Consider the following 23,486-nt stretch of genomic DNA (forward strand, 5'->3'; position numbering starts at 1 on the left):
AGTGTGTGTGATTATACAATATGTGGAGATAAAATTGTCTGTCGGCTCCCACCCCTCTCCCACTGCTGCAAGGCTCATGTTTAGTTCATTCAGGTGCTTGGAAGACTGATGATATTTTCCACTACATTGGGCCCTAAAATAGCAATTTTTTTCTTAGAAAAAGTTGCAAGGCATTTTTTCTTAGAAGTTATGGATGTTTATTTTTTATAATTAAAAAACACCAAAAATTCATCCTTGCTCTACAAATGAATAGCTTGCCAGTTATGGTGGCTGTTTGGAGACTTAAATCTTAGTCTTACATTTGACAGGTTTGCCAATGCTTAAGGCATTAGTGTTAGAAGAGGAGAAAGCAAAAGAATTCTCTTAACACATATGCATGATGCCATGGAATATGTGTAGAGAAAATACCTCAAACCACATTAAAATATAATCTGCAAAGCAGAAAATTTCTCTCATTTGACAAGTATATTTTCAAAGCTATATGTGTGAGATACAAGCAACCTCACTATTTCTATGGTGTTCATATGGCTTCCCAATAAACGTTGTTTACTTTCTTGTATAATAAATCATTCAGCCATTTTACGTATCACATTGTCTAATTTTTAAAAATTTTATTTTTAATATTATAGGATTTTGGGGAAACAGGTAGTAATCCCCACAGATGAAGGTTTTGGGTGGTATTCAAGTTCACCTTCTAGCAGCTTAGGTTCACTGGATGTCAGCCCACTACAAGAAAGAGATTCTAGTGAGTAAGTATCAGTAGATTTCCCAGCTTGTATCAGTGTCTGAAGGTGATCTTTCTGCTCAAGGATTGCAACAATCAATTTCTTTTCTTCATTTATGAGTTGTATATGAAGTCAAGCTTCAGCATTCTTTGTTTGGTACGTTTTTGGACAAAGCATGGATTAGTAGCCAAAAGAAACGTTACTAGATTCAGGATGGTTAGACCTTCCAGATGAGTCTATTTTTGAGGTGCGGTAGACTACAAATTGACCTAATAAGTTGATAGTTAGCTTTTTGAGGATTTGTATATATAGTAGTTGCCAGTGACATTAATTAACTATTAATGTTGGTACAATGCTTTAAAGATATAAAGCACTTTTTTCTTTACAATTGTTTTATAAACTTATTCTCTGAGACTGTAGACTCTTGTATAAGTATTAAAAATATACAGCATTAAAATACACAATATGTAGGCTTACTGTCCTCTCCAGTACCTAACCCATTAATGTACCCATTTGGTCTTACAACCAAACCATCTATGTCTCTCAGTCAACCATACAGAAAAAGCTAAATTCTGCTATTATAAATAGAATAACAAATTTGTTTTATTTTCTGCTTTTTGAAAAATATTTTGTTTGTTAAGGTTTAGTATTTTGGGCAAGAAGATACCTCTGTGGGTTACTCCCATTCATAAAGATGCTGACTTTTCAAAACCTCCTACTGTTTGCTCTGTGGAGAGTGAAGAAGGTGAAGATGGAGTAATTGTCTCTGAAGGAATAATGGAGGAATATTTAGCATTTGACTGCAGAGATGTGTAGGTATTGAATATTAAACTATAACAATACCTCTACTACTGGTGGCCTGGAATTTCTGTTGCTAAATGATAATATATTACATTTGTTCTTGACATTGGGATGACAGTTAATATGACAAAACAATACTTTAACTGAATCTTCTCTCACATCATCCAATGAGAGAAATTTAAAATGTTTAAGCCTGGAGAGGAGCTTTTAAACCCATGTAGGTCTATCCACCTCCTTGAATTAGTAATTTTTCTATGCTATATTTTTCTCCTCAAAGTATTTGTCTTAATTCTTTTCTATAACTGTTCAAACTAGTTGCTTCTGTTTCTGGCCTGGGGTGGTTTATAACATAATAGCCAAGGGTCTGTTACATGATTCTGAATGTAAAGTTTGTTGTTAGTTGTTAAGTATCAACAATGTGCTTGGTGCTGTGTCCGCATTTCAGTGTCCAGATTGCTAGTGCTTAGGTAGTATTACATCTTTCCACCTCCATAAGAGCAACTTAAGTTGTTCTGGATTCACGATTTATGAGAAAATAGTTTACATTTGTTTCCATCAAAAGAAGGAAATTAAGGGTGTCAGTTGGAAACACCACTTATTTTGTACAACTTGCCTAATGGAAACAAAAGTAAGTAAGAAATCTGTATGACCTGTTGGTTTGTTAGTTGGTCACAAGTTAACTAGTTTGAAAAAACAAAGTCACACTCATCAGATCATGACTTTCTGATTGGTGTATAGCAGTGGTTTTCAAACTTTTTAGGCTGGGTACTCCTTTCCAAATAATGTAGTCTACTGCATATCCCCATCTGAGATAGGTAGAGGTGACACGTAGGGGAGGGTAACGCGCCCTTCCCCCACCCCCTGCCAGATTTCTGCCTTCCATTTAGCAACAGCTTGTAGAGCTTTTCAAACTATGGGGCGCGCCCTCTTGGGGGGCGCCGGGGAACATTCAGGGGGACGGACAGTGACGCCAGGTGGCTCAGGCCAGCCCCGTGCCACAGGACTCGGGGAGGGAGCACCATCCCCCCCGTTGACTCACCTCAGTGGGCCACCCATCCTGTCTGTGTTGAAGGGTGCAACCAAAAATTGTAACTCAAAGGGGGCCCCCAAACATTCCTGTGTGCCCCCCCAGGGGGGCGTACCCCACAATTTGAAAACATCTGTACAAAGAAATGCAACCTCCGCCATTACATGATTTTTCTCATGCTACTCCAGTTTGAAAACCTGTATGGCACTGTATGGCATATGCTGACCAGGCCAGTAGGAGATGAGTATTGCAGTGAACAAACAGCAGAGAATTCTGTAAGGTATTAAGTAGTCAGTATAGAAAACTCCTTTAATGCTGGCCCTTCCTTATCTTCAAAATGTATAGCTTTTTATGTTAAATATTAAATAGAAGATATTGATGCTGTAAAAAATAGATGCTGAAATATTTTTTATTCTGTGTCAGCATGTGAAATCTTTTGGCTGACCCATCATGTTCTTGAATGCAGCAGATATTTCCTGGGCTTCAGAACTCAGTACACGTCCTGTCTTGTGGAAGATCCTGCAGCTGGGGTCTCTTGCTGCCCCTGAGCTTTCTTTTTATATCTTTTAAATAAAAGAGCTTTATTTCTTTTTAATTCTCTGAAATTAAGTTGGTTCTATATTCTAAGTATTTGGTGGCTGTTAGGTCAACAGACAGGAAATGCTACTAAACAACTGCAGTTAGTTGCCAAAATTAGAGACTTTGTAGTGATGTGCCTTGCAAGACTGCTGCCTAGTGGGGAGATGAATAAAGATAATAGTCCCGCTGGAAGCCAAAGTACTCAAATTGTAAATATCAATATATATTTTTATATAGCACTTTTTATTCTTGAATCTCAAAGCGCTTTACAAAGGAGAATAAAAATCATTATACTAATTTTACAGATCAGAAAATCAAGGCACAGAGAGGTAAAGTGATTTACTGAATATCACACAGATCAGTGGCAGACTCTGAAATATATTCTCGTGTCAGTGCTGTATCCACAGAAGTGTTCTGCCTCCAATACTAGAGTCAGTGGGTTATCTGCTCTTATTTGTTGAGTGCACTGCCACCCCTCAACAGACAGTAATCTGTGAGAAATACGCCATTTCTGTTGAAGCCATTTCTTGTAATCATGCAGCCAGCTGTCCTGACCTACCCATTTTAACTTAAAAGGAAATCGAACCAAAGTCTAACAGAGGTGCACGTATGTAACAGACATATAACCAGCCATTTAAAACATTAAATGATTACAACAAGAATGCAAAGGATAGAGAAAGCAGTTTGTTTAAGTCAAGATAGAAATCTTGCTCACCCTCTCTTTACAGGGAGGAAGAGTTGCATGAAAGGAAAATGGGACTCTCATCTGACAGACAGAAATTAGGTTTCCCTCCTATATCTCCATGTTACTGCATGAAGGATGCTGTGCTCACATATGTGTTTGATGATGTGTGGAGTGAAGTCCTGGGCTCTGTGGAGGGGTTAATCTGCCGGCACTGGGAAGGATCAGTCTCCGGTAAGGGTCAGTGTTGAAACAAAATTTGAAATGGATGTAATACTCTGATGCTCTCTTTAAAAAGGGTTCAGAGTAGCAGCCGTGTTAGTCTGTATCCGCAAAAAGAAAAGGAGTACTTGTGGCACCTTAGAGACTAACCAATTTATTTGAGCATAAGCTTATAGCTCACGAAAGCTTATGCTCAAATAAATTCGTTAGTCTCTAAGATGCCACAAGTACTCCTTTTCTCTTTAAAAAGGATACTCTTTGGAGTGCTTAAAATTAGTAAGCCTTAGCCTCGTAGGATATACTGTATTTCTGGAGGCAATATTTGTACATTAAATCATACTTTAAAGAGTGGTTGTCAATACTTTTTATTACTTAGTATACTTTTTATACCTTCCATAGTTTCCAATATTATTTTAGAATCCTATAAATAACACTTGTCGCTCTGTTCCATTTGGGAAACACTATTTGTCTTCCCACTACCCAAAAATAATCAGTTCACTAGTGTCTTTGATAACCACACAGGTTTGAGGTACACTTATTTCATCTTTTGGTTAGCTGCTGTCCTGCATGATCAGAGCAGAGATATTGCAGTAATGTATTGGTAGTGTTTTGTTTTTGTTTCTTTAAAGAGCAGTGAATGGGGTAAATTGAAAATTAAAAAATATTTTAGATAGTATTCCCCACCACATTATATTTTCAAGGGATTTTAAAATTTGTAGTTGATATTACTCTTTAAACAACTTATAATCTGCCTGCCTGTGAGGAAAATCATGGAATGAAATGAAAGAGAGACATATTTTTGTGATGACCCTTTAAAGACAACACAGTACCTTGATTTTGCAACTTGATGAGACATGAATTTAACAATATTAAGCAGAGTTAAACACCTGAGTGAAATCTATCAAAAAAGAGCCTAAAATCTTTGGATTCAAAGTATTGCCCATAAAAGTGGCAATGCTGATAATTTGTAATGATGTGGATTCTCCACTCTTCTTGTTTTGCATAGATGATGAGAAAAATGTCATAACTGCAGAAACAATGAGAATGGATCCTGGAAGCCCTTTTCTGCAGTTTGAACCTCTGCCATTGGTGTTACCACGAGTGCCACAAGCTAAAATGCCCTCCATCACCTCAAATTTGGTAAGCTCTACTGGCCAAGTGGTTAAGGTTGAGTTCGAGTAACACTGCCTGGCCAGAGAGGCTAAAGTTTTCTAGAGGGAGATTTGTGTGTTGACCTCTTCTTAAAATTAGACACATGATCACTAACTGTCCTTTCTAAAACTTTAGTTTTGTTATGCCTCACAGTCACAATTGTTTTTTATCCCTGTTTTGCTGTTTTAAATTTTGTTGTTGTTTTTGTAGTATCATTTATAATGTACCAAGGTACGGTGAGTTTTGGATGGTAATGGTGTAAATTCTTTCCATACTTAACATTGCTTGAGTTATATTGTGAGGTTCTGATTACTGTGCACAAGAGATGTCCTAGTCACTGTCAGCCCAGCCATTTCCAAGGTCATTAGAAACTAGAGATTAGAGTCTAGTCTCTGTGAAGTGGTAAGTGACTGTACATTTAAAACATGATTTAAAAAAAAATTTTTTTTTAGATATTGATTCTGGCCCTGCATGTTCTACTTTAGGATTAGATGTCCCTAAAGTGGCAAGCACCAAAAATGTTATCTATATTCCATCAGTTTTTAATTTCATTCTTTCCTTTTTATTTCTTTCTTCCCACTTTTCCTGTATAATCCTCTACCTCTTCCTCATGTTTGCCTTATTGTATGTGTAGTGCCCACAACCCAGATGTAGCCGCAAAACCAAAAAGAGGAGAAAATCACCTCAAGTATGTATGCTGGAGAGATTAAAGCTCTATTGTTCTTACTTTTGGTGTCATTGTGGTGGGTGGAATTTGCCATTTTTCCAGATCAGCCTGAGTTACAAGGAGAGGATTTTCCAGTTTTGTTCTTGACATAAAAGAAGTGCCCAACACATTGTAAAGTGAGATCATAAAGATTCTCCGACAGTAGTTACTTTATCACACTCATTTGTGCACCATGTCACAAGATTGTTTCCTGCAAATGAAAGCCTCAGTTGTGAAGCTTTAAGTACAATATATAGTATAGTACGGTAGTATATATTTTTATTTTAAAATATCTGCTAAGTGCCATCATTTGCAAGACCAAGCTTCAACTGTTATTTATAGGATACTTAGCTAAAACATGAGAATGATGTATATGAATATACTCTGCTTTGGTTGGAAGCATTCAGCTTCTGTTGTTTTCCAGTGATTATTTGGCAAGGGCAAGAACATAGGTGAGTGTATGTATCATCATCATGTCAAAAGTAAATCTATTTTTTTCTGATTTACAGATAAATGTCTCTCAAGGATCAAGTGGTGGCCCTCAACAAAATCTGAATGGTTTGATGGTGATACATGGGATACACTTACAACAAAGGAATCTGCCTCTAATAGACAAAATATTGTAAGAGTAGTAGCTTTTTGTCTTTGTAGTATTGTAGTAAAGTTGAGCTCTTTAATGCTGGGAAAGAAGAATGTATTGAGATTAAACCCAGTGTCAAGGAAATTAATCTCCCATAGTGTAAGCAGCGGTTCTCAATTATTTTCTCACCTATTTATCTGTTCTCAGTGATACAATATATTTACTACACTTGCACATGACTAATTTTAAGCTCCTGTGTAAACCCACTGGGACTACTCACCTGATTAAAGTTAGGCACATGCTTAAATACCTTGCTGAATCAGGATCTATGATTTCATCAGGGTACCCAATATACCATAGTCTGGATCTGTAACAAGCCTGCTGTTTCATATAATGAGTCTCTATTAAAGAAAGGCCCCTCTTGCCAAATGGCAAATTGTGTGGTGGTTTTGTGACATGCAACAGATGGAACAAGCAAACTCAACACCTTTTTGTTTCTGATTTAAATATGATTTCAACTTGGTCTACAGAGATGAAAGATTAATGCACTAACCCATTAAGACATCTAATCCCAAATTTTTAAAATTTCTTTTTTTAATATGGCTAGTTTATCACTTAGTGAGCTGTGGTCTGAATCACAACCTGGTACTAGCTGGCATAGCTTTTGTCATCCTGAAGAGGACAATGACAGGTTGAATGGAATTAGAAACTAATGTGCCCTCTTATCCCTAGAGATAGACCTGTTTGGTCTGGTCTGAGGCACAAAGCCAAGGATGTGAGGATTTAGCTTACATTCCCACTCTCTACGTTGTTGCTGCATTTGTTCTGTGAATAATAGTAATTCTTCCATTTCTATTCTCTTCAGTCTGGAACATTTCATGATGATTAAAAATAAAGCCTAACTCCTTTCTTTCTGTTCCTTGCCCTATTCCTTGGTAGCACAGCCCTCCGTGACATCTTATATAATGGTATCAAAAGTGTACCAACTTTATCAGTACATAATGTTGCTATTGTAATTTTCAGACAAGGACTGTGCTAACAGTATGAAATCTGTCATAATGACCATGTTTATGTATGTTTCATTTGGTTCCTTGATTGTGTTGTTAGGGATCTGGATGACAAATCGCTATTAAGGCCAGGCTCCAGTTCCATCCTCTCAACAAGAACGCGACCAAATCGCACTCTAGAGCTGAGTACGTCTTCTCTGTCATATTCTGCTAGAAGACGCAACCCACCACCACGCACCCTGCATCCCATCAACACTAACCACTCTCGTTCTGGGACACCAAGATCCATGGATGAAGTCATCAGGGGAACACGACTGTATGTTTAAAAACCAGTTTTTCACTCTACAAATTATTATAACCAATGGTTTATAGAACCGAGTAAAGTGAAAAAGCTGTCAAATGGAGACAGTATCTAGAATTTTTTTATTAAAAAAATATAATTGCAAATTAAATCACTGTCTCCTGAGAAAGCTGAAACTGCTACATTTCCTAAAACTGACGTAACGTTTTAGCTGCAACCTATGTTTCTGAAAATTGCCTAAGCATGTGATTCATAGATTCATAGATATTTAGGTCAGAAGGGACCATTATGATCATCTAGTCTGACCTCCTGCACAATGCAGGCCACAGAATTTCACCCACCACTCCTAAAAAAGACCTCACACCTATATCTGTGCTATTGAAGTCCTCAAATTGTAGTTTGAAGACCTCAAGGAGCAGAGAATCCTCCAGCAAGTGACCCGTGCCCCATGCTACAGAGGAAGGCGAAAAACCTCCAGGGCCTTCCAATCTGCCCTGGAGGAAAATTCCTTCCCGACCCCAAATATGGCGATCAGCTAAACCCTGAGCATATGGGCAAGATTCATCAGCCAGATACTACAGAAAATTCTTTCCCGGGTAACTTGGATCTTACCCCATCTAAAAACCCATCACAGGCCATTGGGCCTATTTACCATGAATATTTAATTACCAAAACCATGTTATCCCATCATACCATCTCCTCCATAAACTTATCGAGTTTAATCTTAAAGCAAGATAGATCTTTTGCCCCCACTACTTCCCTCGGAAGGCTATTCCAAAACTTCACTCCTCTGATGGTTAGAAACCTTCGTCTAATTTCTAATCTAAATTTCCTAGTGGCCAGTTTATATCCATTTGTTCTTGTGTCCACATTGGTACTGAGTTTAAATAATTCCTCTCCCTCTCTGGTATTTATCCCTCTGATATATTTATAGAGAGCAATCATATCTCCCCTCAACCTTCTTTTAGTTAGGCTAAACAAGCCAAGCTCCCTGAGTCTCCTTTCATAAGACAAGTTTTCCATTCCTCGGATCATCCCAGTAGCCCTTCTCTGTACCTGTTCCAGTTTGAATTCATCCTTCTTAAACATGGGAGACCAGAACTGCACACAGTATTCCAGGTGAGGTCTCACCAGTGCCTTATATAACGGTACTAAAACCTCCTTATCCCTACTGGAAATACCTCTCCTGATGCATCCCAAGATGACATTAGCTTTTTTCACAGCCATATCACATTGGCAGCTCATAGTCATCCTATGATCAACCAATACTCCAAGGTCCTTTTCCTCCTCCGTTACTTCTAGTTGATGCATCCCTAGCTTATAACTAAAATTCTTGTTATTAATCCCTAAATGCATGACCTTACACTTCTCACTATTAAATTTCATCCTATTCCTATTACTCCAGTTTACAAGGTCATCCAGATCCTCCTGTAGGGTATCCCTGTCCTTCTCTAAATTAGCAATACCTCCCAGCTTTGTATCATCTGCAAACTTTATTAGCACACTCCCACTTTTTGTGCCCAGGTCAGTAATAAAAAGATTAAATAAGATTGGTCCCAAAACTGATCCTTGAGGAACTCCACTGGTAACCTCCCTCCAACTTGACAGTTCACCTTTCAGTAGGACCCGTTGTAGTCTCCCCTTTAACCAATTCCCTATCCACCTTTCAATTTTCCTATTGATGCCCATCTTATCCAATTTAACTAATAATTCCCCATGTGGCACAGTATCAAACGCCTTACTAAAATCTAAGTAAATTAGATCCACTGCGTTTCCTTTATCTAAAAAATCTGTTACTCTCTCAAAGAAGGAGATCAGGTTGGTTTGGCACGATCTACCTTTTGTAAAACCATGTTGTATTTTGTCCCATTTACCATTGACTTCAATGTCCTTAACTACCTTCTCCTTCAAAATTTTTTCCAAGACCTTGCATACTACAGATGTCAAACTAACAGGCCTATAATTACTTGGATCACTTTTTTTCCCTTTCTTAAAAATAGGAACTATGTTAGCAATTCTCCAATCATACGGTACAACCCCTGAGTTTACAGATTCATTAAAAATTCTTGCTAATGGGCTTGCAATTTCTTGTGCCAATTCTTTTAATATTCTTGGATGAAGATTATCTGGGCCCCCCGATTTAGTCCCATTAAGCTGTTTGAGTTTCGCTTCTACCTCAGATATGGTGATGTCTACCTCCATATCCTCATTCCCATTTATCATGCTACCATTATCCCTAAGATCCTCTTTAGTCTTATTAAAGACTGAGGCAAAGTATTTGTTTAGATATTGGGCCATGCCTAGATTATCCTTGACCTCCACTCCATCCTCAGTTTTTAGCGGTCCCACTTCTTCTTTCTTTGTTTTCTTCCTATTTATATGACTATAGAACCTTTTACTATTGGTTTTAATTCCCTTTGCAAGGTCCAACTCTACTTGACTTTTAGCCTGTCTCACTTTATCCCTACATATTCTGACCTCAATAAGGTAGCTTTCCTTACTGATCCCTCCCTTCTTCCACTCCCTATATGCTTTCTGCTTTTTCTTAATTACCTCTCTAAGATGCTTGCTCATCCAGCTTGGTCTACAACTCCTGCCTATGAATTTTTTCCCCTTTCTTGGGATGCAGGCTTCCGATAGCTTCTGCAGCTTTAATTTAAAATAATCCCAGGCCTCCTCTACCTTTAAACCCATAAATTCTTCAGTCCAATCCACTTCCCTAACTAATTTCCTTAAGTTTTGAAAGTCAGCCCTTTTGAAATCAAAAACCCTAGTTGCAGATTTATTTTTGTTAATCCTTCCATTCAGTTTGAACTGAATTAGCTCATGATCACTTGAGCCAAGATTATCCCCTACAACCATTTCCTCTATGAGGTCCTCATTACTCACCAAGACCAAATCTAAAATGGCATCCCCTCTAGTCGGTTCAGCAACTACTTGCTGAAGGAATCCATCAGCTATCGCATCTAGGAAAATCTGAGCCCTATTATTATTACTAGCACTCGTCCTCCAGTCTATATCTGGGAAGTTAAAGTCTCCCATGATCACACAGTTTCCATTAGTATTTACTTTATTAAAAACATTAAAAAGGGCTCTATCCATATCCAAATTAGATCCCGGCGGTCTATAGCACACCCCAAGCACTATCCCAGGGGAGGCTCTAATAGTTTTCTTCCCCAATTTAATTGTTGCCCAGACAGACTCAGTCATATCCATTTCATCGCTTCTTATTTCTTTACATTCTATCTCATCATTGATATACAGTGCTACTCCACCACCTTTACCTTTATTTCGGTCTTTCCTAAACAGCACATACCCTTCAATACCTGTAGCCCAGTCATGACTACTATTCCACCAGGTCTCTGTTATACCTATAATATCTGGTTTCACTTCCTGCACCAGTAACTCTAGTTCCTCCATTTTATTACCTAGGCTCCTTGCATTAGTGTACAAACATCTTAATTTTTGCTGTTTGGCCTCACTCACATTCTGTACCCTATTAGGCACGGTTATTTTACTACCAGTATAACCTATTAGACTTGTATCTACACTGCCCTTCCTCCTACCTACAGCTGTATCCACTCTTACTTCATTTTCTTTCCACTCTATGCTAAATTCTGGCGTGGAGATTACCTGGACATCTCCCAACCATCTCCCCCAAATTCCTAGTTTAAAGCTCTCTTAATCAGTTGTGCCAGCCTCCATCCTAGAAGTCTATTTCCTTCCCTACTCAGATGAAGTCCATCCCGAGAGAACTGTCCTCTATCCATGAATGCCTCCCAATGACCATACATCCCAAAGCCCTCCTTATAGCACCACTGCCTAAGCCATCTATTGATAGTCATAATCTTGTCACACCTTTGTTGCCCTTCTCTAGGAACAGGCAGAATCCCACTAAAGATCACCTGAGCCTCAATTTCCTTAAGCGTCCTCCCCAGCCTAGCATAGTCTCCCTTAATACTTTCCAGCGAGAATCTAGCCGTATCATTTGTTCCCACATGAAGGATAATTAGGGGATTCTTTCCCGCTCCCTTTAGAATCCTTTTCAACCTCAGGTCTACATCCCGTATCTTAGCACCTGGAAGACAGCACACCCTCCTATTTTCTGGATCAGCTCTGGTTACAGGCCTATCTATTCTTCTCAGTAAAGAGTCCCCAATCACATAGACCTGCCTTTTCCTAGTGACGGTGCTATTCTCCAGTCTATCCCCTGTTCCCTCTGGCTGCAAGTTCATTCCATTCCCATTCTCCCTTGTAATCCTTTTTAACCCATCCTGTATCCTCCTGGGGCTCATATTTGGTGTAATCTCCATTAACTCTTCCCCTTTTCCTATAGGACTAACCGCTCTTCTCTTCTTCCTTGCCCTGTCACCTTCAGTGACTACCTGCTGAGCCCCTTCGTCATTTTCCAACTCTGCAAACCTATTCTGAAGCTCTATTTCTCCTTCACTAGCCCGTCTTTTCCTCTGCCTAGTTCTTTTAGTCACATGCTTCCACTGACCACTTTCCTCACCCAGTCTCCCCTCAGAATTCCCTAGTCCTGCTTCCATCTGCAAGTCTGAGCTTTTCCCTTCAGATACCTCATGTCTTTGCTCCATAATCTGCTCAAACCCCTTCCTAAACTCTACCAGACTTTCCACCTACATCTCCAAACCTCTGATCTTTTCCTCCATCAGCTCTATCAGACGGCATTTCATGCAGACAAAACTCTTACCAGGTGCCCCCTCCAGGATCATGTGATGCTGTGCATTGCTGTATAAGAGAGACTACATCCCTATAAGCTTTCAAGCAACTGGAGAGCAAACTTAATTTTATTAATTGCTGCCTTGGAGAGAGGAGGAGAGTTGCATGAAAAGATGTACAATATGATAGCTACAGAGGATGCTAATCTTAGTGAGTCTGTTCCAAAGCCCACTGAAGTCAGTGGAAAGACTCCCATTGACCTCAATGGGCTTTGGATCAAATCTAGAATGAAATTATTTTCATTTTCCTCTAGTCTTTTGCCTGCATCCAAAACAGACTTTTATACTTTGAAAGCAGCTGAGTCACCCTGGAGTGCGAGTACCAAGAGCTGGCTCTTCTGGATTTAGAAATGACATGCCAAAATGCATCATTCTGGGAAGCCACAAGTACCAAAAGTCTCTAATTGATTTCTGAAGCTTCTGGTACCTGTGACAACCCAGAATGATATATTGTGCAGCATTGCTAGTAAACCCAGAAGAGTCACTGGATTTCACAGACCCTAAAAATGTTTTGTTTAGAAAGGTGAATTAAAGTTTCTTTCTCTGTTGAATGTCCTTTGCAGGCAGGCTAGTGGCAGAATTCTGCATGTGTTTCTGGAACTGACTTGACTTTTCCATCTATATTTAAGAATGGACTCGTGTCCTTTTAACCTCATCCAATCTAGCCTGTCTTCTCTACATCTTTTTTTAGATGTTGTCATTATTACCAACTCAGCTGTAAATTACTTAATAGATGATTCTCCTTTTTTCTTCCAATGTCTTGTAATGTCTCTCTTCGCTATTCTCAGACCCAGAGATTCATTTCACAGTTCTTGAATTACCCCCTTTATTCTTGGCATATATATACTAAATGCATACAGTGGGTTCCAGGGAGAGGTATTAAAAAATTTGGTTATGTTTTCAAGCTCTTGTAACACATAATTCCAGAATGTCCTCCCAATCTGGCAATCTCAGAATGTATGCATATAATACCCAATACTGAATATCTTCAATACTTATCTCATAAATGAACTCTATTCGCATATAAATTGCAGTATTTTCAGAGCAGAATACCTATTTTACAACTTTCTACTTTTGTTTGCACATTTGTAGTTATTCCTTAACCTCTCAGATTATTAATACAAATATTATGTAGATTTAAACATCACAATTTAAAGCAGAATAGTTAAAAATCATTTCCCTTTTTGCTTACTTGTCAAAATTTTGTGTCTTCTCTGCAATAGTTGCTAATTAATCATCACTCAGACCTCAGAGAAGCCAAGGAGTGCTGCTCCCTGTCTTGTTTTAGATGTCATTGATTCCATCAACTTTGTAATATAAATACTGAATTTGCCTTTTGTTGGGTAGAAAGCTTCTGAGTTCACCTTCTTAAAAAAAGGATTTGCTCTTAACAAGCCTTTTACAACTTACCTTTTTGTTCCTGTAATGAAGTAAAATTTGTGAGATCACAGTTAGTGATTTCATAGACAAGCAGGATGAGAAACAGAGCTGTGTGGGAGAATCTCTTGCTAAAACACACGTTTCAGCAAAAACAACGAGGAGTCCTTGTGACACCTTAGAGACTAAAATTTATTTGGGCATAAGCTTTCGTGGGCTAGAACCCACTTCATCAGATGCACGTAGCAGGTATATAGACACAGTACATGAAAAGATGGGCGTTACCTTACTGTCTCAATGTCATAGCTAGGTCTGAAACGTATCTGGGAGGGATGTAGCGATAAGTAATTATGCGCTGCTAGAGCTGGGCTCCTGTTACCTTTCCCATGACCTTGCTTAGGGTTGTGAAGATCTGAGATGTAGTGAAACTGCTGAGACGATTGGTATTTTGACCATTGACTGGACCATAGCATACCTCAGGGTCTCTGGAAGGTTTCCCTTCCCAAGGGATACATTGACAAAATGCATGAAGAGCAATCCCAAGCCTACTAACAAGGGAATACAAGAAATTACTGGCTAAAACAATTTTGTAACTTTTAAAAAATAATTTCAAGTTTATTCCAGTGCAGTGCTCGCCCTTGAAGGCTAGTTCTCCTATACTCTTCACACAACAACCCAGCGTCTTAAATTAAAATTCTGCATGTGTTGTCCTGAGTTTTATTGTTTCATTTGCTTTAGCTCACATCAGTCTCATAATCTCTGGTATTAATGTATATTTTTGGTTGTTGGTGGTGGCGGAATCCAGTCCTACTGCACATGACCAGCTGTTCTCACCCTCCTTAATGCCCTTGAGCCGAAATAATCTTCTGCCACCTATTAGTACTGCTGACGTTGTGGAACACTTGAACACCGTGGGATCCCAAAGGCAAACGGTAACCTCCCAATTTGTATGTTATATGAAAACACATTTAATTATATTCTTTGGAAACGAGAGACATGTTAAAGTTGAATTTATCTCACAACAGATTGCATTGGCAAATTCAAGAATTCTTGTATTTTTATTTTTGGTTTATATTTTTGTTGTTATCCAAATTATCCTGATGTTCTTAGACGTTCTTCCTCATAGTTATGATAATAAAATGCTGTAATACAAAAATAAGATCATGAGTTTTGACCAACAAACTGGAACAAAGTTGAGTGCTTTTCAAACCCAGTGAAAGTAGGAACCATTTTCTGTTTCCTGTGAAGATGCTCATAGATGATTAGACTCTGATTCCAAGATTTTATCTTTAAAGTAGTCACGATCAAAAATAGTCTGATTGTTAATTTTCCTGTACTTTGATGTAGGATCCCCGAGGGAATTCCAGTCGAGCTCAGAGTGCAATGGAAGATGAGATTAACCATCAGCAGCCACAGGAGAGGCTTTTCTTACCTGATCATTTCTCCAGGCCTAATACAACACATGCATTTTGGGTAAAAAGTGGCAAATGTATCCAAATAGTATGTAGATCCAGAGAGATTGTTTGGTAGATTTTGCTTTAGCTGTTAGCATTTATAAATACTTAATGGAGAACTGGATGGCTCAAGTGATTGGTACAGAACCTTTAAGTCCTAAATCCCCATTTCAAATCTGCCCAGGTTGGTAGATGTAAAGTTGTTCGGCACCTGTGAAATGACAATGTGACCTCAGTCCAGTTCCTAGAGGTTAAGTGTCCATGCCTCCAAATTTCCCACAACCAGCTCTCTTTATTGTCAGTATTTTCAGCTATTCGAACTACACTCTTCTCCTTAGAGATGATCCTTCCAGAACAAGTTTGAGGTATATTGTGGAGAAGCTTGTACTGCTCTTGATTGAAATTTGACTTTAATCTTCAGAGTTTTTCAAGCCAGTATCTTTCATGAGAATTACACTCATGAAGAAATGGGGAAGAAAAAAATGCTTTGCTTTGTAAACTTAAAGGACTTGTTGGGCTATCTACTCAACCTCCTGCATAACTGAAGGATAGTTTTCTTAAGTTTCCTGAACAACCCCATATTATTTGTATTTCAATTTCATTATCAGATGCTGCTGTATAGCTCTTTATTTTAAAATTTACTGGGGAACAGTCTGGCTGGCTTCTTGTCCCAGCTTTAACTAAACTTTTATATTATATTAAGCTTTGTGAGTATTGAGTCCTGCAGCACAGCTCATGATTTTCATGTACAGTTTTGGCATTGCTGAATTACTAATTAGGAACACTTGGGCTTCCTATCTTGAAACTTAAGTAGTTTCAGAAACTGAAATAATGATAATGAATGGCTAAAGCGGCAAAGAGTCCTGTGGGGCTCCTTATAGACTAACAGACGTATTGGAGCATAAGCTTTCGTGAATACCCACTTCATCAGATGCATGAATGGCTAGTGATGCTTCCAAGTAATATATAGTAGATTGGGGGAGGGAGTGTGGACAGCAGCGTTGTGTCTTCTGTCCAATTTAACCCAAGGGAGAACAACCTCAAGATATTAATCTTTGTATATTAGGCTCATATAGTATACTTATGAGGTCTGGAGTTACTGGGCAACATTAAAAGTGTTCTGTTTTCATAAAATTCTTGGTATTGGGACTTTGCCATTTTTAAAAATCCTGTTACTGCAAGTATTCAAAACTAGTTCACCTTATCTTTCAGCCAGATCCACCGTATCGCCGTTCTTGCACAGTTATTGATTATGCGAATCAAACCCGGACCAGTAGAGGATCAGCAGGCACAGGTACATGCAATATTTTGACTGAAATAATAATAATGGATGTGATGTGGGGTATTTGCTGCTTTCATATCACATCACTTAAGTTATATCTGCAACATGAACAGAAAACCTCTATTAATACATTTATTTTATATTTGATTTATTCTTCTGATCTACTATTATACAAAGTTTCACAGATATGGGGCTTGTGTGGTTTTTCCTCCTGCCATATGTAACAGTTTAAATAATTCAAAGGACTTTTTACACTGTGGACCTTGATCCTTCTCCTATTAAAATACATGGAAATTGACTGAAGTGAAAGAAAGATCAAGTACTATACGTGTGAAATTCAAAGTTATATTTTTCTGTTGGTTCTGGTTCACTACGTGTGTAACTAAGGCCTTGCCTATATTAAAAGCTGTGCTGGTTTAACTGAAAGTCAATGTAGTTGAATCAAGGTGGCAAAATCCCTATAGGGATACTTTCACATCAGTTTAAACCCCATACATCAATTTAGCTTCATTTGACTTGTAACCCAATTAAGCTGAATACACACACACACTCTCTCTCTCAAAATCCACTTTTAGTTAAACCAGTGCAGCTTCTAAATGTAGACGAGGTTTTGCATGGGGAGGGGAGGGGATGAATTTAGTGGCAGATAATATGCATTCCCTAGCCTGAACTGCCCTACTGTTCTAGAAATGCTAATGATACAATCTTTAACTTTTAAAACAAAGCCATTCTTATATGCTTCAGATACAACCCCCACTACCATTCTGTGACTTAGCAGCAGGGTACATGAAGCGATGTGTGTGCAACTGCACTTTTGCCATAGAAATCATCTAGGGAGGGAGGCCTCCTGTCTCCATCAACTCTTGCTTCAGAGATCTCAGGATTACTGTAGGGAGGATGTCAGTCATCGTACTATGCAATTACACAGCACTAAAAATCAGTAAACCAAATCTATACAGTATATATTGTTTTCAGGTATGGCTGGGTTGTTTACATTGGAAAATGGTCTGGATTGTAAATCCTTAAGTGGGATAAGCTTTTCACCTCAAACTCAAAACCCATCCTCTGTATCTATTTTAATACTGGAATGTTTATTATTCTACAGATTCTATTAACATAAGAGTGAGGGGAATCACATTAGGGATATCTAGTTCTTCCTGTATTAGTTCTTTTCACCATCATGCTCTGGGTCATTCTTTTGATGAGGAGAGAGATCATTCTCCATTGGGTAAGAAATGAGGCAGGAGACTTGAAAACTGTTAAATGTTCTTGGTGCGTTTGTATCGGATAGTTGTTGGTCTGTCAGATTCCTAGTAGATAGGTGTTAGGATGGTATTTATTATCTGAGCTGGTATCAGACATGCCAAACCCATGGAAAAAATGCAGAAACTGGGCTTGTTTTTGGCTTAATTGGCTTGTTGGCTAGTTTTTGGCTTGTTGCTTCTTTTTTTTTGGTTGGTCCTGGTAAGCAGGGGCAAGTGGGGAGAGTGTCAGGGGTGCACAGCGGGCCCACCCCAGTCCCAGAGTGCACGCTGGGAAGATTAGTCACGTAGAGTGTTGGGGTCCTTAGGGATTGGTTTATTTTGGCCTTGTTTTGAAATGGGATTAGCGTGATTTTTGGCTTATTGTGAAAATCGGAGTGCTTATTTACTGCGTGAAAGTAGGCAACTGGGGCTGGTATCCTTGTCAATGATTGAACAGTCAGAGAGAGCATCTGATGGTTCCTTCACCTCAGTGTTGAAGCACATGGTCAGGGGGGAAAAAGAGGGAGTGGGTGGAGAATTGACCTGTTGCTGTCTGTTGTGGGTACTATTAGAAAGCTCTTAGAGGTTGCCCCTTTCTGGGGGAATTCTTGAGTCCCATGATTTGTGGTGTTAACTCTAATAAGGCATACTTTTCCCTCCTTCGGAATCAGTGGAATGGAGTGCAGTGAAGCAGCCACTCACTCAGCTAGTGAGCACAGCAGAAACCAGCCCAAGAAGGGATAGCAACAGGAAGGGTCTGGCATATAAATTCTCCAGGAACGAAATGCACACCAACTTGCTCCAGCAGCAGCTCCATGTTATCTCCCCTACTCAGTTCTGGACTGGGGTGGAGGGAGGGTATTAAACAGTTTAAACAGCACGTTACTGTGCAGCAAGCCAGGTTGTGAAGCTACAGTGCACTAGCTTACCATGCAGTAACACCCTGTGTGGACTTTGATATAGTGCAGTTCAAGTAGTAGTGTGCCAAGCCAATGTCCAGGACTTTATGCTCCTTAGCAGGACATTATTGTGTGATATGACAAACTGCTGTGATTTAAAATCTTACCCTAGCTTGCCACACAGTAAACTTGCCATGTAGACAAGCCCTAAGGGCACAAGTATGCATGTGTTTCTCCCTCCCCTCCAAGCCTCCAGGGAATTAGCTCCTTCTCAGGCCAAGCTCCCCTCAACTCCTCCTCTCCCATTGCTGCCAGACTTTGTAGAGCACACAGACTAGGAGCCTAAGTACTTAACCCACCATTATCAGAGTATCTGAATAGGGCTCAGGCTGGAGAGTGCTCAAGGGCATCTCTGAGTGGAACACAGAGGAAGGAACTAGGATGCATGATCTAGCATCAAGAAAGAAAAGAAGGGAAATTGGTGCCTGGTATGTTTTATGTACATTTCACACTGATTTTTCAAGCTGAAACATCCATAGCCAAAGTGAGTATTGCTGACTATGCTTAGAAGACAGACCAAAAGAAGAAACTGTCTTAAGTCATGCTGTTTTGTTTTTTTTTTGTCAGTTTTGTGAGTTGGTTTCTCATGATTTTTTAGGATGGTAAATATTAGACTCTCCTGTCCTCATGCTGGTACTTCTCACACGCACTGGAATTTATCAAGTATTCTTAGTACAAAGCTTCTTTGATGGATCATGTCACAGAACATTCCCCAATAATACAGCAGCTACTTTCAACCAAGGATTTTCATACCTTTCTTACCTTCAGAAAGTTTCATAAAAGGCATATTTTATTATTGAATATAATCAGCCTTGGTTTTTAAAATGAAGATACTGCCATTGCTAATAAATAAATTAAAGCATATTTTAACATTGAAAAAGTGTATATATATAGTTTTGGTATTTAAGACTTCTAGCAGATACTAAAATTGATGTTTTACCTAATCTGTATGTAGTAGGTCTTCAGCTACAGGGTTCTGTAAGAGCTCACAGCAGAGGTGGATCAGTTACAAGAAGCAGACAAGCATTGTAATGGGTAATGAACAAGGATCCATCCCTCACCATGATGCAGTGAGCACAGCTGGACACTCATGAAAGTGTTGAATCTCAGCAATATTAAACTTGTTTACAGAAGAATTTAAGAACATCTTCATGAAAGATCTTATTTTTGTATGTTATATTTTTAAAAAGTAGCTGCCAAAGACTATAGGGTACTCAGCACATTTCAGTTTTCTTCCTGTAGACCAGGTTTTGCTATTCTGGTGAACACTAAAGCTTGTACCCTAAAAGTCTACCAATTTTTCCGCTAAACCACTGCTAATATTTTTCATATTAAAAAGGACTTTGGCTCAGGACTCTTTGGTTCCTGTTACTGCAGTAGGAGCACTACTAGAACAGTTGCCTAACTTTGTGAAAGACTATTGCACTTTTCACAGTAATCTATTTACTATATAAAAGGATTTTTTTTAAAAAAAACTTAATTATTACGTTGATATTTCTGGCATGATTTCTCTATTAAAAATGAGTAGACTTATTGCATATAATGCTGCCTGTACAACTGTTGTGTACACATAATTTGGACAAACTGTGGATCCTATGGTGAGAACACCAGCTACAGCAACAGTTGCAGCATAAAATAAGGTAGCAAATGAAGAAATCTTGTGCTTCCACATTTGCTAATTTTAACTTGCAGTCTTAACTGTAGCATGCTACTGTCCCTTCCTGTATTATAAACTAATTCTTCTCCACCAGTGACTCAGGCAAGTGTTCTCAAGGGACAAAAGCAATCTTATTTTGCTGAAAATTTATTCCCACACACTACTCAAAGTAAGAGAATCCTTTAAGTATTCTTCTTGATTAAATATTTTAAGTAATTTCAGCAGATGGATGTCTCCATTTTGAAACAAATTAGGGTGACTAAAGAAATGTTTCTGTGCACCAGCATCATTCACCATTTCAGTCGCCCAGGAGAGCTTTCTTAGGCACAGACATATTCCGCTTCTGTAAGACAGACATACTGAGATATTTTAGAAACGGTTACCATTAAGACATAAATGTCGCTTATGCATTAAATGCAACAGTTTCACAGTAAAGCAGCTAAACTGTAATTCAGTTTAACTACAAACATTATATTCAGGTCTTACTATTAACAGTAAGTGCTAGACTGCAAATATATGTCATAAATTGAGGGGAACCTGTTATTTTTGAACAAAAGGTATTCTGCTACAATGTGAAGAGAGTTACTTTGAGCAAACTGATTCTTTAATAAAAAAATTGTCACCTTTTATATGCAATTAAAAAGAAGCTTTTTAAACTTCATCTGTTCGTTTGTAATTTGAAAATACTGAGGAACAATAGATGTGTTTTGTCAAATGGCTTCATTGTTGCCTACTGAAAATACATACATGATGCAAGCTTCATGAATCGAGACTGAAATGACTATTCCAGGGCACATTTGTTCTTTAGTGGCCACATAAGTCCCATTACCACTAGAAGTCCTCTTGCTCAGACAGAGGAAAAAATATCCTTTACAATCATAGTCTGTTAGCAGATGCAGCGATTTAGCCCTCTCTCTCACCAAAAAACGTTACAAATTCCACTAACCACTTTGTCTTTTAGCAACTTTTTTACTCAGATTTTCCTCCCTCCCCTCCTCATGCAAAGACCTCACCTCAAAAATTCCTGTTAATGGAAAAGCAGTCCAACCCTCTCCTGTCTTCTTGGTTCAACCATTCTCTGTTCAGAAAAATGAAAGAATAGTGTTGGCAAAAGACTTATGATGGGATAACACGATTTTGGTAATTAATTGATCTTTTAACTATTCATGGTAAATAGGCCCAGTGGCCTGTGATGGGATGTCAGATAGGGTGGGATCTGAGTTACTACATAGAATTCTCTCCTGGGTATCTGGCTGGTGAGTCTTGCCCATATGCTCAGGGTTCAGCTGATCGCCATATTTGGGGTCGGGAAGGAATTTTCCTCCAGGGCAGATTGGAAGAGGCCCTGGAGGTTTTTTGCCTTCCTCTGTAGCATGGGGCACGGGTCACTTGCTGGAGGATTCTCTGCTCCTTGAAGTCTTTAAACCATGATTTGAGGACTTCAATAGCTCAGACATAGGTGGGAGGTTTTTCGCAGGAGTGGGTGGGTGAGATTCTGTGGCCTGCGTTGTGCTGGAGGTCAGACTAGATGATCATAATGGTCCCTTCTGACCTTAGTATCTATGAATCTATTTATATTCTTGTGGTGCTTAGGAGCCATAGTCAGACCACAACCCCATTGTGCTAGGTGCTGTACAACATGGAACAATCCTTAACAGACATGGGGTTCCCTTCCTTAAGATTTAGTGGTCTTATCTCAGATGGTTACAGACAGAATGATACACAACACACCAAAGCACCACTGAATTAGCTAAAGGCATTAACTTAAACATGATAGTTACAGGCAATCACTGTCTTTTCCAGGGCACTAAGTGGGCTGTACCAGTTGATTGACCAATTATAACCTCTCTCTAACTGAATCCACACAGTCTACTCATCTTGGTCGCTACAAAGGTTCCTTCCTTTAAGGAAATGAAAATTATTTAAATTAAAACAGTCAAAGTAGTTAAAATCAGGTCATATGGCAACACTTGTGTTGGGACCAAAATATTTTTCTCCACCACTCCTCTGTTTGTGATACCCTATTTACACACACAAGACAAATGCAGCTTCGGTGGTATTATGGCCCCTAACTAAAGGTACATGTTTGTAGCCTAAGACCAGCAGATACATTACAAAATTGGCCAGAGACCAGCTCTGGAGACTTATTTTTACCAAAATTCAATCGTTACAGATACAATTCCTGTGTGTGATAGAAAGGGGCCAACAGATGTCAAAAGTTTGCACTACTGAATGCTTTTGTTTGGTAAGATTTGTTTTGCACCAAATCATAGTTACTTAATGATTTAATATAGCTTGTCTGTCAGCTTCAGAACTGTTAAAAGCAATGAGGTAACACATACCATGAAATACTATTCTCCTCCTTAAAAAGTCAATCAATCCTTTCAATACAGTTCTAGGCAATCTTAAATTCAGGGGGTGATCTTAGAAACTGATGAGTACCTGTAACTTCCATTACCTTCAAATTGCAAATGTTCAGCACCTGGCTACTAAAGAGGCCTACAAAAATAGGTTTCATTCAGCTAATGCGTTTTTTAAATTAACTGCCCCTCCAATTTATACCAAGGCATATTACATGCATTTCTGCTGTCTTTAAATTATTCTTACTAAACTTACTACAGAACTATTCCTTCACTGAGATTTTTTTCTTAAGTAATGTAAGCAACTTTGTGTATTTTTACAATAGACCAGTTCTATGAGAACTTTCATACAACTTACAGAAAGAGGGCTTCATTATGGAAATAATGAACTGGTGACAGTTAGGCCTCTTGCAGGACAAGTGTCTACATAATCACATGCCATTGTGGGAATATATGTCTATCATTTTGCTTAAATGATTGGTTTTCTGTCAGATGCTAAAATCATGTAGTATTACTTCATGTTAGGCAATCCAACATCAGGTGTTTGAACAGATAGTCAATTTCATTATTACTGTTCTATTTTAGACATCTATAAAAACACTTGCAAAAACATGGGGTTGAAAAAACGA

At 38.7% G+C, this 23,486-nt stretch overlaps 1 protein-coding gene and 1 long non-coding RNA gene across 6 annotated transcripts in view; one reads left to right on the forward strand and one right to left on the reverse strand.

The window, feature by feature from the left end:
* The window catches only part of FAM149B1 (family with sequence similarity 149 member B1), a 26,596-nt gene extending 5,438 nt beyond the window's left edge, over positions 1 to 21,158 (forward strand). Inside the window, exons 5-15 of one of the 5 annotated variants that reach the window (XM_048857518.2) lie at positions 630 to 749; positions 1,367 to 1,537; positions 3,861 to 4,054; positions 5,043 to 5,176; positions 5,823 to 5,876; positions 6,404 to 6,516; positions 7,582 to 7,797; positions 14,707 to 14,833; positions 15,249 to 15,374; positions 16,568 to 16,649; positions 19,796 to 21,158. In XM_048857518.2, coding sequence (XP_048713475.2) covers positions 630 to 749; positions 1,367 to 1,537; positions 3,861 to 4,054; positions 5,043 to 5,176; positions 5,823 to 5,876; positions 6,404 to 6,516; positions 7,582 to 7,797; positions 14,707 to 14,833; positions 15,249 to 15,374; positions 16,568 to 16,649; positions 19,796 to 19,872 — 1,414 coding nt within the window. In that variant the 3' untranslated portion in view covers positions 19,873 to 21,158. The other 4 variants (XM_048857519.2, XM_048857522.2, XM_048857520.2 and 1 more) reach the window with 4 other exon arrangements.
* Positions 14,487 to 21,578, reverse strand: LOC125639814 (uncharacterized). The gene is made up of 3 exons (XR_007357598.2): positions 21,511 to 21,578; positions 16,556 to 16,735; positions 14,487 to 15,043 (listed from the first exon to the last, which is right to left on the reverse strand). It is a non-coding gene; the product is annotated as an uncharacterized LOC125639814 (long non-coding RNA).
* Between the last annotated feature and the right edge of the window lie 1,908 nt (positions 21,579 to 23,486).

Source organism: Caretta caretta, chromosome 7 (genome assembly GCF_965140235.1).
Source record: "Caretta caretta isolate rCarCar2 chromosome 7, rCarCar1.hap1, whole genome shotgun sequence".
NCBI classification, from domain to species: Eukaryota; Metazoa; Chordata; order Testudines; family Cheloniidae; genus Caretta; species Caretta caretta.